The sequence below is a fragment of the Dermacentor albipictus genome, chromosome 5 (assembly GCF_038994185.2).
Source record: "Dermacentor albipictus isolate Rhodes 1998 colony chromosome 5, USDA_Dalb.pri_finalv2, whole genome shotgun sequence".
In the NCBI taxonomy this organism is placed as follows: Eukaryota; Metazoa; Arthropoda; class Arachnida; order Ixodida; family Ixodidae; genus Dermacentor; species Dermacentor albipictus.
The window spans coordinates 42,196,263-42,214,463 of record NC_091825.1 but is presented as its reverse complement, the minus strand read 5'-3'; the positions used below and the strand labels follow the sequence as shown (position 1 = coordinate 42,214,463).

The window sequence follows — 18,201 nt, the reverse complement described above, 5'->3', positions numbered from 1 at the left end:
CAACATCACTTGCCAAGCCACCTATATAGGACCAGCAATCACCTCACGCAATCTGTGGGCTCGGCAGCTGTGCCACGGCACGGTTATCGAATCTGGCTCTCTTCATCATGCAGGTTGGTGAACCGGTCAGTCTATTTACTAAAAAATCCAGTAATTATTTCCTGATACAGCTGCCGAGCCCGAAGTGTTTGACCGCTATTTGTGCCGAATGTTGTCATAATGTACGGTCCCTATTACTCCTTGCTGGTGATATTGAAACTAACCCTGGACCAGACAAATTGAATATCGTTCTGGCTGAATTGAAAAAGCTGTCTGATGGCCAGGCAACACTAATCTCTGACCTGCAAGATATAAAAGGACGTATGCTTTCAATCGACAGAGCGATATCCGATTTCAATACCCGCCTCACTGATCTCGAAGAACGTTTCCAGAATCTGTCTACAGTTACATCAGACGTTGAAATCATTCAATCAACAGTTAGCCAGACAGCTCCTTTGGTTCAAGACTTGCAGCTTCGTCTTGACGATTCCGAAAACCGCTCCCGCAGGAACAACCTAATTTTCTACGGTCTGCCTGACTCATCCCCCCGTGAAATATATGCCGAATCTGAAAAAATTATCACTGATCATTGTTTAGAACACCTTGAAATAGCCTTGGATCCTAAAGATATAGAGCGTGCCCACCGGCTCGGCCGTCATACCCCAAACCATCTACGCCCTATCATTGTCAAATTCATATCATCCAAGGCAAAAGAAACCATTCTATCTAAAGGGCCCAAATTTAAAGGAACGAAATTCAGTGTAGGCGAAGATTATACCCGCCGCGTCCAAAATATTCGAAAGCACTTGGTTTCATTTGCAAAAGAAACAACTAATAAATTCTCGCTCCGCTATAAAACGCTTCATATCGGGCCCAAGCACTACTTCTTCGACGAAACGACTAACACAGTGAAAGAATTCGCATAGCAGTTAACGTTTCGGCGCCAGTCCCCACAATACCCTCTATCAGCTTGTCACCCTAGAACCAACTCCCGAACCACCCTTTGCCTTTCCGTCATTTTCGCAAATATACGCAGCTTCCTTCCCAAACGAGACCTTGTATCTAACCTTGTATCGTCGTCCGGAAGCAACATACTTGTACTAACGAAACGTGGCTCAATGAAAACATCAGCGATTCTGAAGTTCTGCATGATTTGCCAAATTTTCGCCTCTTTCGCAACGACCGCGAGGGTTCTCGAGGGGGCGGTGTTTTAGTCGCCGTTAATCGTGAACTACCATTCTCGCTTGTCAACATCACATCTCACCTTGAAATTATGTGGCTCATTTGCCGCACTGCGCCAATAACAACACTAATTGGTGTCTGCTATCGACCGCCACATAATAGCCCCGACTTCCCGCGTGAGTTCAACAGTGTTTTGCTACAATTAACAACTAGGTATCCAAGTGCACGAATTATTCTTTTCGGTGACTTTAACTACCCTTCTATAAACTGGCACCAACCTCACGTAACCGTTTCTCAAGAGCCTCGAGAATTCGTCGACGTATGTCTCAATTTTAATATTTCACAGCTAATAACTGAGCCAACTCGCATCACAGAGACTTCACAAAACACTCTTGATCTCATTCTAACTAGTCATCCTGAGACCTTAGCTTCTATTACTTACCTGAGGGAAATCAGTGACCATAAAGTTATTCACGCCTCATTTAACATTACTCCCGTTCAAAGGAAAGTGTCCAAAAAACAATAAAGCTTTACGATAAGGCCGACTATGTAGCAATAAATAATGAATTAAACTCCCTCTTACCCAGTTTTGAACTTCACTTCCATCAGCATACTGTCGACGAAAATTGGTCCATCTTCAAACGCAAAATTAGTGATCTAACGAGCAGATACATTCCAAAGTGCACTATCAACTCTGATTCCCAAAATCCTTGGTTCAATAAAACGCTCAAAAGACTAAAAAATAAAAAGCAGCGGCTGTACCGTGCAGCTAAACATAGACCCAGCTCTTCTGCATGGGAAAAATACTACAGCGCTGAAGATGCGTACTTGACAGCAGTGAAAAGCGCGAAACGTTTCTTTCTTCATAACGACTAACCCAAAATGACAACAACTAACCCGAGAAAATTTTGGAACGTGATAAATCCCCAGCAATCGCACGACATCACCCTTACTAATGATAACGGCGACTCTGTTAGTGATGCTCAGTGTGCCAATATATTTAATACTGCCTTTTCATCAGTATTCACGAAAGAACCTGAAGATACATTCCTTTCCCCACCCTCCATTACTGAACTAGCAATGCCAGCCATAATTTTTCATCCAAATGGCATTTCGTGCGCAATCGACAAATTGAAAATTTCATCGTCAGCCGGAACGGACGAAATTAACACTAAGTTTCTCAAAAACACTAAGGACATTTCATCCAAGTTTTTATGCCTATTGTTTTCTCAGTCACTCGCCACAGGTACCATCCCAGAAGACTGGAAGATGGGGAAGGTCGTTCCTGTTTTCAAATCAGGTAACAGAGACTCTCCACTCAACTATCGCCCCATTTTCCTAACTAGCATCCCTTGTAAACTAATGGAACACGTCATCTACTCCCAGATAATGCAGCATCTAGACTATAAATTTTTTCACTCCATCCCAACATGGATTTAGAAAAGGCTTATCATGTGAGACACAGCTTGCCATCTTTCTTCACGATCTTCATTCCAACCTTGATGCTAACCTACAAACTGACGCCATCTTTTTAGACTTTGCCAAAGCATTCGATAAGGTACCTCATCAACGTCTGCTCTTAAAACTGTCCACACGAAACTTGCATCGAGAAATTATTGCATGGTTAAAAGAATTCCTCACACATTGTTCACAGTCCGTTACTATTAACAACTACACCTCTAACCGTCTACCAGTAACATCGGGCGTTCCTCAGGGAACTGTCCTTGGCCGCCTCCTATTCTTAATTTATATTAATGATCTACCACAAAACTTATCATGTCATGTCCGTCTGTTCGCCGACGAATGCGTTATTTATGCCCCAATTACTAATACCGCTGATCAAGAATCCCTTCTGGACAATCTTAACCGCATTCAATCACGGTGCAATCACTGGTTGATGACGCTTAATCCTAATAAGTGCAAACTCATGTCTTTTCATCGTCGTCACAACCCGCATTTATTTACCTACAAGATTTCCGATTCCCCTGTCGAACTCGTTTCGTCCTATACTTACCTCGGTATCACTATCAGCAATGACTTATCAAGGCGGGAGCACGTAACAAAGATAATATCATCTGCGAATAAAAAACTAGGCTTTCTTAAACGTCATCTTCACGATGCCCCTCAAAATGTAAAGCTACTTGCTTATAAATCATTAATCAGGCCAAAACTTGAGTATGCATCTGCCATCTGGAATCCACAGCAAGCTTACCTCATCGACTCATTAGAAGCTGTGCGAAACAGAGCCGCCCGTTTCATTCACCGCTCATACTCATCCTATATCAGTGTTTCATCTCTCAAGCTACAGTCCCAATTATGCAGTCTTTCCCTCCGTCGCCGTATTTCTAGCCTGTGCCTATTTCACAAATTTTATTATTCCCAGCTCAGACAGCAGCCATACATCAGCGCACCGCCATCACGCACGTCTCGCCGAATTGGTCATCCGCTGAAAGTCACACGCCAACGTGCCCGTACGACTACATTTTCCCAGTCATTCTTCCTCCGAACAGCAAGCGACTGGAACGACCTTCCCCATGAAATTGTAACCATCACCTGTCCATCAACCTTCCTAGAAAAAGTTACATCCCACCTTTCATCATGAAAAAAAAAGAATGTTTTACTTTCTCACGTTAAACCCACCCCTTATGTAAAACCCCCTGCAGGGGATCTTTAAGGAAATAAAAATGAAAAAAATGAAAAAATGAAATGAAATGAAAAGATGTGAACAGCAAGCGCTCCTTCGTCTCGCAGGCACCACGCGACAACACTCTTTCCAGTGCGAACACTGTCGAATTGCTGATGAACGCCAGCGCACGAAAGCACAACTTTCAACAAACTCTTCCGCGCACCATAATTCGAAGCTACAGTACCAGGTATTTAACGAGCGAACGCGGACAGGCGAGAACAAAGGCAGCTCGGACGGGCGCTGTAGTACACGTAAGACACCGGCGTATCACAGGAAACATAAGGCGAACTAATGGCGTTACACGAGTCCAGAGGTTTCCTGATGGTTAATGCACACGATACGGATCACAGTTTGTTTAGGCACTTCCAAAATATGGTTCAATTACCGTGTAACTGCAACGAGCACTCTCACCACTCACACAAACGCAACGTGGCCCAGCTCAATATATCATCCAGTAATTTTACCGGGCATAACCGTCACTAGGGTGCCTAGATGCGCGCGCGCCCGCTTTCCGTTTAGGGTGAGCACAACCACGTTGTCTGCTAGCGCGACCGCCATTTTTTTGTGCGCCCGCGGAGAGCAGGCATACATCGAGGCAACCGAGGCAACCTGACTTTCACACTGCGGCAGCGCTGCACTGCGTCTAACAAGTCAATTTAGCCTCAGAGATCTACATTTGCTTTCAGAGCGTGCAGTTTGCAAAAGCATGGTCTTCAAGATTTAATTTTGTTACTCGGGGAAAGGCGTAGCTGGATGGAAGGCTGCTATTTAAACAGAACTTGTCGATGTTTGAAGTGCCGTGGTGTGCTGCCTTGTTTTTTTAAAGCATATACAGAGATATCGGACGAACTATGCGCGAACTTTTGCCGGCGAAAACGAGACAATCAGCGCGCAGCATGTGCAGCTCCGTCTGCTTGGGATGGCGGACAGTGTACGGGAAGCCGCGATAGCTGCGAGACCCACCAATCAGAAATTCCGAACCACCACACATATACACGCTTCTTATGGCGCCCGCGTGTTTTCGAGAATGTGAGGCCTTATCTTGAATAGTTGGAACCGCATTTCCTCGTAGGGTATGGAATAAAGGCAACAAAACATGGCGATGACTGGCTTACAGCGGCAGCGGAACTTCGCCCAAAGTGAAACAGGCGTACTGCTTGCACGCTCGCGTAATCAAACAAATGCGACCATACTCCGCATACAACTTTCATACCCAGCCAGCTGACAACTATAAATTATTCAGTTGTACGCCCAAGCAAGCATTCACGGGATCCGCCCTGCCCTACTTCTACCCCTGCTAATTAAAACAAAGCAATGGCTCGTACTTGTAGTCAGCGCGAAAGCGACACGGACAAAACGAAGAAACACAGCAACACGGCGCTGCTTCTTCGGAGTGCTTGTTCCTTGTTTCCGCGTTGCTATTGCGCTGTTGCTAAAAGTACGATCAATCGTAACGAACTCGCCCACTTTGCTACCTTTCTACAGCAAGCGCACGTAGTTTTGAAAAGAAAGGCACTTTTAGCATCGTCCGCAGGTTCCGCATTGCTTAGTGAGCGAAGTTTTGTGTATAATTTGCGTGAGTAGTAGAGAATTGTATCATGACAAGGCCGACGGCTGAAAAAAGAAATAGCGCAGAAAAAACAACATGTTACAAAGTGCTTCGAAGACCACGGTTTCGAGATGGAGCAGTGGCAGCGTCTCCCAATGTTCAAGTTTTTCTTTTTTTTCAGTTTAGAGTATCAGAAATGTTACAGATATTCCATTTCACTAGATTCTTTCGAACTAGGCGTTCTGAAAGTCAGCGGCAGCTCCACTTCAGCTTTGGAGGTGGCAGCGCTTGCATTTCCCGCTGACGACTCCAAAGAAATCTTACGAGTGTAATATAGACACAATCGTAACATACTTATTAGATATTTATGTGTAATGAGGCTGTCATGAAACCGATATAACACCGCCAGCAGCTACTGGTAGGTAATGGTAGGTTGTATATTCATGTACGCTTGCAGCAAAGCGGTGGATTGGCCCCGGAGGGCCCCCCTCTTTTTCGGTTCATATAGCGCAAGCCATTCAACACTGCGCGTCGTGCCAATGCGTCTCCAGCCGCCGCGCTATTGTTATTTGTCGTGATAGATAATTCGCTGCATGAGGCTTTGATGTACGTATGTACTGTTGATGGCGCGTCGCCATCAATGCGGCCAATATAGATAGGGCGCGTGCCTCCCCCCCCATTTTTGTTTTATTTTGATACGCCAGTAGCTAATACATCTTTCAGGTAGATGAGCTATCTGTAGCATGTGTTAAAAGATATTTACTGGGTGCACTCTGTTTCATGGATGTGCACTCGAGAGAGTACACAGCCAGGTAATATAGAGCGCACACACAGGTAACATCCTGCTGGTAACACAGGTAACATAGTGCTCATATTTCTGTGATAATATTAATTACAACTAGACGCCATAACGCTCACTTTCTTGTACTGAAAAGGTGATGTCATGAAGGGTACAAGGAAAAAAAAATTTGCAAACTGCAAAAGCCACAGTGCGCTCACTGCCAGATGTGCTAGTGCTTAGCTGTGTGGTAAAAGTCGCACTGCACTGTGCTAGCAGCAAAAGAAATCATTCTCTTGTACCAGCAAGCACACCATAAACTTGCAATCATCCCCAGTGACAAAAGTCCTGATGTCTGCACTTTTGCATAAGCCACATATATAATATAAGTAGATTATTTCACAAACTGCAGGGGAAGGTGAGCATCCAGGCGATCTCCTGCGATGAACATGAACTACGCTTGCTACGAGAACCGTCTTAAACAGTCAATCAACTATATTTCATAGCCTAGCTGTCACAAAACTTTCGTGCAATTCTTGCACATTAGGTTCAATACTTCAGATTTTTGAATCTGGCTTGCTACTGCAGAATATCAGGTTGAAAAACTATTAAATAGTTTATATATAACGAGAATACATGGCATAAGGCACTATACACCATCCTATTTCATGGCAGGTTCGATTTTCCGCACAATATAGCCACAATTAGTGCCGGTCGGCATACCTCTAGTGTGAGGGGGCAAGCAGTGCCTCTTCCCTGAATCCACCAGCGACTAACACACAGCACAGATAGATGTGACTGCACAATTTGCAAAAGATGCGCACTGCGCACATTGTTACCTACGTGTGCACTCAAGTGCACATGTAGGTAACATAGAGTGCGCCATATAGATTAATGCTCTATGTTACCCACGTGTGCCCTGAAGTGCACACCAAGGTAACATCGTGCCGTGAACACAAACGACACATCCTACAAGAATTATAATCATGGTTGTTTTCTTGGGGCAAATGAAAGGATAAGACAAGATTTAGCACTTACAATGACTCTGCTGAGTGTATCAATGGCTGTCACGCAGTACAGATAGATCTGCCTGTATTACATGCACAAACAGTTGTTATGTGCACTCTATGTCACCTACATGAGCACTCAAGTGTACACTCAGGCAACACACAGTGCACATCTAGTTAACATTCTGCCGTAAACATAAAGGACACATCCTAGATGTCTAATAAAGGTTACTTCCTCGAGGTATACGTAAGGATGAGTAAACACGTGGTACACACAAAGTTGACGTCCCGGAGGTCACACAAAGAACAAGGAATCATAAAGATCACATAGGGCACAAGAAGGAAACATAAAGGAAACAAAGGCGACGGTCATTTTCATAGGGGATGTACTTTCTACTTATCATCGGCGAGAAGGGAGCATTGCCGAAGACATTTTTTACTGGCTCTCTCCTTTTCATCATTGTGCCTTATAAAATATTTTTATACCTCCTTACAACATTTGACTTATTTTGGTCTCTGTTGTAACACGTGACAAAGTGTCGAAGAGATATCGGTGTTTTTGCACTTTTTATGCAAGGCTGTAATGTCGACAGTGGGCTCAATTGGGATAGCCTATTCGCATGGGTAAAAACACATTTAACAGTGGCGCCAAGGGGGCAAGCGTAACAAGAGCGCTCTCTTCTATGTGTCCATTGTGGCATTGGTAAAATACACTCTGTCCCACTAAAATGCGTTGTGTTCCAATGTGGTTACTGTGGAACAGGATAATTTCAACGTCCAATGATTCACTATTTCGCTAACTCGCCTCCAAGCCAAGATATGGTTGGAATACTGAATAGAACTGCCTATTTAAGGACGTGTTTTAGGCCGCAATTAAGAATTTGCATGACCGGCTGCGAAAATACGGTTTGCGAAGCTCTATACAGTGAACTGAGTGTCTAGCGCTGCCCTTCGACCAGATCAATTTACAAAAATGTTTCCGTCTTGGAAGGGTGTTTGTTACAGAGTGCCGCCAGTGTAGTGCGTACTCACATGTGGCTATGCGCGCATAATATGCCCCATTTGTTTGACAAAATATTGAATTGTCGAACTACTTATTGCTCTTGTGCTGTTCTGAGTACTTAATATGCGGTTCCGTAACACTTATCCTACCACGGTTTTCCTGCCGCAGAGCCATTGTGTAGCCTATGAGTGCGTTATATTTGGCACTTTATGGGACCATTGTAAGGCGTTTTATCTCTCTGATTCAATGGTCGGTGTATATTGATAGCGAAATGTCTTTGTTCCAATAGGAATACTTAAACAAAGTTATAATTGTAGACACACAACTACGTACGCTATTCTTTAACACAGACATTAGTTACACAACACCCTAAAGTAACATGATGTTGGCTTCTAGCGCGAAGTGAAACACGGACACAGAAAGGAGCAGACAGGACGAGCGCTAACTCTCAACTAAATTTTTATTGAAACGAAGAACATATATAGGTGATTGCAAAAACCGTAGCATCAGAACATGACAATGTAAAAGCATCAGTTAAACATGTCAGTGGGTATGGAAGTCAAAGAACAAAAATTATTTCAGATTAGTACACGTATTGCGAAGGTACTGGAATTCGCAATCTAACAGAGACAACGAAGCGACTGACGCAAGTGTCTCCTAATCTTTTTATGTGGAAAGCCTCGATAATTTCCCTCGTGGTTTGGCATCTGTGTCTAGAAAGAATTTTTGTGTCTTTAAAGAAAGGTTTGCATCCACAATCGAAACAATGTGCGGCTAAATGTGATGCGTTAGGGTTGTTTAGTGAATGTTTGTGTTCTTTTAGTCTAATGTTAATGCATCTTACCGTACCGTACCGTACCGTACCAACTCGCCCAACTGTCTATCCTTTTGCTTTTACATCCTAAAGTCCTGACGTCTTGAGCATATAACGAAAATTCTTAGCTGCATGTCCTGTATTTATTTGTGCGATATATAAATAATGCGATCAAGACAAGGATAACGCACGAAAGGTCTACGAACAACACAGATCGTCTCTCCTACCAGGATATTTCAATGAAGCTGCAGGTGCACGCGAACGTTTTTGTGCATGTCTGGGTCAAACTTCATTTTTAAATTCACCATACATGAGAGATAGTAGATCCCGCGTGCTGGTGATGAGACGATGCTCTGTCACTACTCCTATCCAACGGGACGTGCAGCGTCGGCGAGTGAAATTACGGGTACGGCTGACTGCTAAAGCGTCGCGCAAGACGACGCCTGGGTACGTGGAAAAGTACCACGTTTTATCCATATTATCTGACCGCATGAGTAAGCGAAAACTTGATACAGCGGAAGTCAGCAGGAGCTTTGCATGGCTTGATTTATGATCGACACTTCTACTAGGTTAGCCCAATCATCATTTTGCGTGCGAAGGCGATAAGGCTTGGCGTCATCTTCGAGTGGAAGAGCGTGCCGAGGACAAGGTCCCCCGAAGTCTACATAGACATAAAACAGCATTTCTTGACCTGGCACTTCTCTGTCACCTTCGCTGACGTAGAGCTCCATGTCAATGACTGGCGTCGGCAGATAATCCTCTGGAACCACCGAGCGAACCCTGGAGCAGTGAAACTGAACTCCATAGCCAAGCGATAGCAACAGTCTCGCGAATGGACAGTTCAGTTCCAAGCACTTGCCTTTGCGACCTTCCATCCCGACCTTAGAAAAGGCAGCACTGGCTTCCAGAGACTCCAAGCCTGCTGAACACAAGACGTTTCGAATACGTTTTATACCAGGCGAAATGGACTAAAATGTCTACAACTATTTAGCAGAAATACAAGACGTCTTCTTGCGCATGTCTGGAAGACGTTCTGTTGAAGACTGCCAGGAGACGTCTTGTTAAGATGCCTTCTGGTTACATCTTGCTAAGACGTCTAAAATGTCGTCAGTAGACTCCTTGAGAACGTTTTGCGTAAAGGCATGGAATATGTGTGTGCTAATCTGTCTATGGACATCTCTAAAATAAGACGTTTCGGTTATTTTCACGGCTTACATGGCTGTTGCATGTCGCTCAAAATGACTATACCTAGTAACATACGTGCCTTTGGTACCGTCATAGCGTCTATGCGTATTTCAGGGAAAAAAGCATGGATCGAGCATAAAAATAATAGTGTTATACTCTGTAGACAACGCGTGCGTGCTTAGGCCAATATAAGTAAAACTTCAGTAAATAGGCAACTTGGTTCAAAATAAATCCAAAGACATGCGTAAATGTACGTGAACCACACACACACACACATGGACACACATCCCCATTGCGGACATGTTTAGGTTTCACTGCTCTCTCTGAACCCAATGGCTTCAAGGAGGCCAGTGGTACCTAAATCGACTGCTGGGTAGATGACTTCACATTCTAATAAAACATGCACCATAGTTTCCCTAGCTTTACTGCAGGAAACACATGCCTCTTCTTCCTTTTTATATCTCGGTTTATAGGCGCGTGTTATAAGGCATCGTGATCTCGCTTCGAAAAGTAATGAGCGTTCCTTTGAGTTATTATACATTGGTTCTCTCCTGATTTCGTTTTTTACTCTTAAGTAATCACTCGTGGCAGGTTTTTTTCGATTGCCGCCACCCATGAGATTATTTAAGCCTCTATGACTTTGCACTTGACGTTCTTTGTTGCTGTGTTGCCCACCCTACCGGTCGCATACTTGGTGGTAAGCTTCCTACTTCTCTTCCTGCGCTGTGAATCAATGTTTTTTTCCTGTACGGATACCTAAACACTCTTCCAGCCCATTTACTTTTTTCCACTTTCCTCAGTCGTTCTTCATACTCAGTTTTATTGCGAGCTGCCCTCGCTTCAAAACCAGTCCAGCCCATATCACCCTACACAGCCTCATTTGTCGTATTTCCCTGAGCGCCCTATGCGAGCCGACTCACTGACTTTTCGCTCCTCTCGAGTCCTGATTGTATCCCTGGTTAAAAGGAAACAACCGCTATTTTCGGCTATTTGCGGAAAAGCCAGCGCCACCTGTCGTCTAAGCAGGGAAACTTCGCCGTCACTCTTTGGTTAAAAGGAGCTTCTCACGCTAGCATGTGTAAGTTAGTACTGAGCAGTTCACTGCGCTGGTTTTGTTTTTTAGAGTTGTTTTTTTGCCGGAAACAAGCACGCATTATTGATAGATGATGATAGAGGAGGGAAATAATCCGTTTCCCTTTGTAAAAACGGGGTGGAGTGTCGACTTTTCGCACTCTACCTTAAACAACGACCTTTTGTGGAGACGCCTGCACTCCGCTGCCTCAAGTGTTCGCCAGGCTAATCGCGGCTGGCACTTCAAAGAATAAGGTCGTGTAACACACTTAAAAATCAATCTTCAAACCACCGACGAAAAACTGGGTTTGTTGTAACGTGCGCACCGTCTAGGAAGTCAGGCGTTTATATGACAACGGCATGGTTAGTCGCTGCTACAGGTCACGTTATTGGAGCGCACTGGGATTGTGTTGCCAGATATTTTCAGTATATACGCGTGTTTCTCTTGTGCATAACACTGAATGACTGAATAAGCGCTCGCGAATGTAGCAGTATAATGGGTGAATGCGCTTTACAAACACATTTTTACGATTTTCTGATAGGACAGCGGTTTCCCCTAGCTACATACAGCGCATTCGGACGGAATGTACACTTTGATGATTAGTACACAACCTGTTATACTATGCCAATAATTGTTCGCGCACATACGCGCCGCGTACGAACGGCTCTTTACTTGAGGCCCGTTAGAATGCGTCGATACGGGAGATTGCATGAAGCCACGCTACACATTTTTACGTTTACGGTGTGGTTCGTGCGGTTGTCACCGAATGTGTACGTGTGTGGATGGCAGAACTTTTCTAGAATGATCGAGTTCTCGCACTTGACGTCCAGTGGTAAATACAGCAAGATCAGCCATATCATGGATAGCTGGATGTGCGCAACGGCAACACGTCTTTCGCGCTTTGTAGGCCGTCACTTCCCTTCGTACGTACCACGGTGGTACGCACAGATCTCGCCCTTCGAAGACGCGTGTTTGGCTTGGATAGTAATGCGTTGCCATTTGATGGCGGTCCTGAAATTTCATTAACAGTATTTCCTTTTTTTTGTTTCAGGCTCAGCAAAACCTGTCAGCATGTAGCAGGCCTGATTTGCAGTGCTGCCGCGAAGGCAGTGGAAGCGCCGCCTTGCACGGATCTGCCCTGCAAGTGGATAATCCCTGTTGAAGGTATAACTCTCATTTCACCAACTCATACATCAGCAATGCTGTGTTGCCTATCTTCCTGTACGCCAAGAGCTAGGCGTATCAGCTGGGCGCATAGCTACAAAATATCTAATGCATAGACATCATGATCGTGATATTGCTACAGAACAGTATTTGCGACGACGAAGTGGTGAGCAGCATGAAGACGACGACGACGATTGGAGGCTAGCGCGGGCTGTTGCCTTTTAGCCAAATGCGGCATATTTCTTTGTAAATATACTTGTATATAGCTTTTTGCCTGCCTCTTCTTACGTAACATATCTGGTGGTGGTGGATGTTCCCTGTACCTCGTCACGGAGCTTCGCAGTGGATGGAATGTCAAGCCTTCCTTCATGGCTCCCGGCGACGACAACTCGACTCATCCGCCTCCGACACCTGCTGCCACTTCGAGGACCTACATCGTACTCCACGCTCCCAGTGATCCTGGCGTGTTCTCAGGCAAAGATGGGGAAGACGTCGAGGACTGGATCAGCCTGTACGAACACGTCAGCCGCAGTAACCGGTGGGACCCTACTATCATGCTCGCCAACATAGCCTTTTACCTCGGTGGCACACCTCGAGTTTGGTTTCGGACGCACGAAAATGAGCTCACCAGTTGGGATTCGCTTAAGCAAAAGCTTCGACACTTGTTCGGTAACCCCTACGGTCACCAACGTGCCGCGCAGAAGGCGTTATCCAGCCGTGTGCAGATGTCAAGACAGCCCTACCTCACGTACATTCAAGACATCTTGGCTCTGTGCCACAAAGCTGGCGCACACAAAACTGAGTCAGACAAGCTTTCCCACAACCTCAAAGGCATTGCCGATGACGCCTTCAACTTGCTCGTTTTCAACAAGGTGGCGACGGTGGATGCAATTATAGAAGACTGCCGCCGCCTGGAACTCGCTAAAAGCTGGCGTATCGACCAGCAGTTTGCCCGTCGGTCCAACACCCCAGCGACATCTTCCTGTGCTGACGCTCCTCGTCCCAACAACACTAGTGATGTTACCAGGATCGTTAGGCGTGAGATGGAGGCCGCCTATCCGGCTGCCTTTGACTCCAGTCCCACCAACGCATCTGCAGTCACGGGTTCCCTGATCCAGGCAGTTGTCCCTCAGGAGTTCGAAAACATAGGCCTTCACACCATCTGCTCGGCCCATCACCCTGACACCCGCCCAGCTTCTTCGATACCGCCCCGTCCCGCATCTTCTTACCTCCCACGTTTCCGCAACCCATCTGAATGGTGCACTGCTAACTACAAGCCCATTTGTTTTCACTGCCATCAAATCGGGCACATTTCTCGGCACTGTCGCAGTCGCTGGAGTTCTCCGACCCGGTCTACTTATACTGCCTACTCTTGCCCCCAAGGTAGCCCTTCTCGTCCCTATGCCGCACGCTCCGACAATGCCGCTGCTGATTGTCCTGCACCGAACCGCCCCTATTCTCGTTCGCCTTCGCCCCAACGACGACAATCTCGTACTCCCCAGCCCCGTCGCTCCTATTCGCCGACTCTCTTCGGACGCCGCTTCCAGCCACAAAACTAGACGATGCAGCGCCTCGAGGTAACGCTGCATTGCTCACTACGTCCCAAATCCTCTAGTGACGATGCCCACTCATCTAAACCTTCTTCACGTGCAAGTCGATGGTGTTTCTGTGTCTGCACTTATAGACACTGAGGCGCATTTGTCGGCAATGAGCGCTGACCTTCGTAACCACCTAAAGAAAATACGCCTGTGGTCCATGTCACCGATAGCGGAAGAGCCCCCGTAATTGGTATGTGTGCCGCACGCGTCTCCTTCGCCGATCGCTTCACTATCGTACTATTCACAGTCATCCCCCACTGTCCCCACGACATCACCCTTGGCTTATACTTCCTCTCCGCACATTCTGCTCTCATCAATTGTTCTTCTAGTACTCTCCGCATTGACCTGCCTGTTCCGGATCCCGCTGAACCACACCCCAGTCGCCTCAGTTCCGTCGATTTCGTTCGCTTGCCCCCTTGAGCACTGACTTACGTTGACTTAGTGTCATCCGCATCTGTGCTACATGTCGTCCGAGCACGCTCGTGAGCTCTACCGTGTTCTGTATCCCTACCACGATATTTTTTACTTTACCGTTCGTCCTTCGGCCCAAAGTACAACTGTTAAACATCGCATTAATACCCGCGATGCCCCTCCTATTCATCGCCGCCCGTATCGAGTGTGACCGGCTGAGCGTCAATTTATTCACGTAGAAGTTCGCAATATACGCTTGATACCCCACACTTTGTTTTGTATTTTTTTTTAGTTTTTGTACATTCGTCTGTCCACCAGGGTTCTAACTTTTCTCTTAGGGAGACGGTGGATTGCGGGAACGTGTGTTCTGCTGTAGCAAGTATAGAGGCAATAATTCTTTCGTTCATTTCATCCATTGTTAGATCAGCAGATATGCCATCCAGATGGCCTTTTCGCTGACGAGAGGCCAGCCTGCTAGATGAAGTTTCTAACGAGGTGATCTCGCCGCTATTGTCTAGAAAGGAGATAATTTTTTAATGATACCAGGTACATATGGCCTCTACCATAGGGACTGTTGATAACACCCCATTTAATATCGATGAGGAGGAATGGAGAGCACAGCGCCAGATCTAGACAGCTCATAGCTCCTGTGCTTGGGGAGCAGTAAGTTGCAGCACCATTGTTTAGAAGGCTCAAGCAATTTGTTCGCATAAAATATTCAAGTGTTTGTCCCCTGGTGTCACTGGTTCTGCTACCCCATAACGTGTTCTGTGCGTCAAAATGACCCGCTATTAAGAAATGTTCAGTTACCTGACTTAAAATTAACTCCAGATCTCTTACAGTAAAATGTAAATGTGCTAGAATGTACATTGAGCATATGGTGATGATTTTGCGTGCTAAAACAATGACAGCAACGGGTTCTATGTGACTACTAATGGCAACTTCACTAGCTGCAATATCAATCTGCAGAGCAATGGCTACACCACGCGAGAGCTGATTTGCCTGAGTACGGTCGCGCCGTACAACAGTGAAGCCTTTTAAAATATTTTTGTGACTTTCGCCAAAGTTTGTTCACAGTAAGCACAAGGACACAGGAAAGAAGTTACTTAACATGTCTTTGATGTTACCTAAGTCGTGTAAGAGCCCACTATAGTTCCATTGGATAATGCAACCCATTTTGAAACTGAAAGGCAAAAAATTGCATTAAACGTTTATAAGAATAACAGATATGTTAGGTGACGCAGATCTAAGGAGGCATAGGAAAATGTGTATTGAGTGTATTGAGTGTCTTAGCTCAAAATGTAATTTTGAGAGCTAAGAAGTTTAACGTATCTAAACTGCACAAACTGTTAGGAGAAACACCATAGTGTACGCTGCGGATTAATTGTGATCACGGAAACGTTTTTAATGCGCACCTAAAGCTACGTACACGAGCGGTTTTTCTATTCATCTCTAATTGAAATGCAGACAGCGGAACTGGTAATCGAACCCTCGGCCTCCTGCACAGCAACACAACATCATAGCCACTGATCTATGGAGCTGGCTGAATTCGGTCAAATAAGCAAGCTATAAAACCTAGCATACTGCGCTGAACGTGAACTGAAACAAAGCCGTCTCCTTGTGCTTTGGAACCACTAGTGATAAACGCCCACCCACCAAAATCAGACAATGTTTTCCACGTTGTTGGCGAATCACATTTCATCTAGTTCGAGTAGTCGATGCCTCCAACGGGCAGAAAAAGCCTCGTCTTTTGATACTTGTATGGCAAAGAAGTTGGTTTATGCCTATCTGCATAGTAGATGTACTTGATTAGAATAAATCAAGGCCGCATGACTGTTTCTTCATTATGCTGTACAGTTTCAGCTTCTGCTTACGTAAAATATGTGACTCTGTCGATTGTAGTCCAAACACATTTTGTGATTGCATTTGACAAACATTTACCAACAGTTGCCATCCAAATTAATAAGGTCTCTAGGTCAATTACTGACATGGGACCCTGATTATGAAGAAAGTAATTCAGAGTATAAAAATGGTTTAGAATGCATATGGTTGGCATTGTCAAATTCTGACTGCAAGCATACCACTGTCGTTGAAAAGTGTACAATTATTGCATTCTACCAGCGCTAACATGGGGGGCAGAAACATGGAGGTTAATAAAGAAGCTAGAGAACAAGTTAAGGACTGTGCAAAGCACGATGGAATAAATATGTTGGGCGTAACGTTAATAGAAAGAGAGTTGTGTAGGTCACAGAAAACGCTGATATCCGATGTTATAGTAGACACTAAGGGGAAGAAATGAAGCTGGGCAGGCCATGTAATGCGTATGGCAGCTAACCCGTGGGTCATGTGCGAGGCACCGTAGTTACCAAGGGGAAGAAAGCGTAGTCCAGGACCGCAGAATATTGCGAGGGTGGGGGCGGATGAAATTAGGAGATATTGACACGTGTACGTATCTTTATCTGGCGACCACATTTCGCCGCTTAACAAATGTTATCGCACAGCGCGGCACGCGCCTGCATGTATCCGAAGTTTCAGGAAAGTTATCGATGCATCTAACCGCTGTCTGTTGTCGCCGAACCTTGTGTTATCTGATTTCATCGCCCGACGCGAATGGTGTAGAACTTTATGAAAGGCACGCGGGTCCCAATGATTAGTCTGGAACATTCGACGACTGCTGTATAAAAGCCGACGCGCTTGACCCGCTGATCAGATTTTCGACGATCGCCGACCGTGTTCCCACTATCGTTAAGCTATAAGTGTAGCCTGTATTTCTGCGCACAGGTTCGCCAAATGAAAGTAAGTTTTGTCTTTCACAGTATTGCTATTGTGTTCTTCAACGTCACCACCACGTGACAATATGCAGATGCAAGTTGAATCAGCGCATGACAGGGGTAATTGCAGATCGCTGGAGGGGCTTTTTTCCTACAGTGGGCAATAGGTTCATGCTGATGAAGAATATTACACCAAAGCCTAAATATATGGAAATTTAAATTCTGAACCAAAGTGACACCCAATCTTCCATTCTAGTTCGTCGCGTATTCTGCTAATCCTGCCATGCATGTACTGCTCGGCCGTCTTGGAAGAAGCCAGGTGATGAGTCTATTTGCGTGCGCCGAATTCAGTACATTGCCTTTCCTGTGCACTATAATTTGCTTCGCTTTAAGGTTTGGCGGGATCTTACAAATTAGAATTATCGGTAAATTACAAAGCCCAACAAGGCCTTAGCTGAAACTTAGTTACAGAAATGTAAATGTGGAGTTTGTGTTCAAGAAACTGCAGATCCCCAGCATCATTCGATCTTGTTTGAGTCAAGTGACCGAGAGCAGTGCTACGCAGAGACTGTGCACGTTTCCACTCGCTGAATAAATCTGTACTCACGCTTGTTTGAGCTGCCTTGTAGCTGGACGTCTTACTGCAAGCGTGTTCTTTTTCGCAGAACGTGAGTCTTTAGGACTTTTGTACTTTGTCCAGTAAAGAATACTTCTGGGATTTCTCATCCAGAAAACGGGATACATTAAGCACAACATGCGCAGTCAAACTAACGGGCGCTGCTGGTGACGTGCTTGGCCTAAACAGCTAAGACGAAAACTGTACACTTAGTGTAGGGACTAGGACTACTGAGATAAGTTTCTTACACCCTATCAAATGTTAGCCAAGAAAGTCGATAATGATGTCAACGTATTCGAAAAAATCACGCCTAATTTCTGAATACA

The 18,201-nt window shown here is 45.3% G+C and overlaps 1 protein-coding gene across 1 annotated transcript; it reads left to right on the top strand.

Moving 5' to 3' along the window:
- Positions 1–2: 2 nt before the first annotated feature.
- On the top strand, positions 3–18,132 carry LOC139059872 (uncharacterized). The gene is made up of 2 exons (XM_070538359.1): positions 3–113; positions 12,367–18,132. The coding sequence occupies exon 2, from the start codon at positions 12,848–12,850 to the stop codon at positions 14,036–14,038; it is 1,191 nt and encodes a 396-aa protein (XP_070394460.1). The 5' UTR covers positions 3–113; positions 12,367–12,847; the 3' UTR covers positions 14,039–18,132.
- Positions 18,133–18,201: the final 69 nt, after the last annotated feature.

What these genes read in the sequence shown, in the direction of transcription:
- LOC139059872 (XM_070538359.1), top strand. Translation starts at nt 12,848, where the DNA reads ATGGCTCCCGGCGACGACAACTCGACTCATCCGCCTCCGACACCTGCT.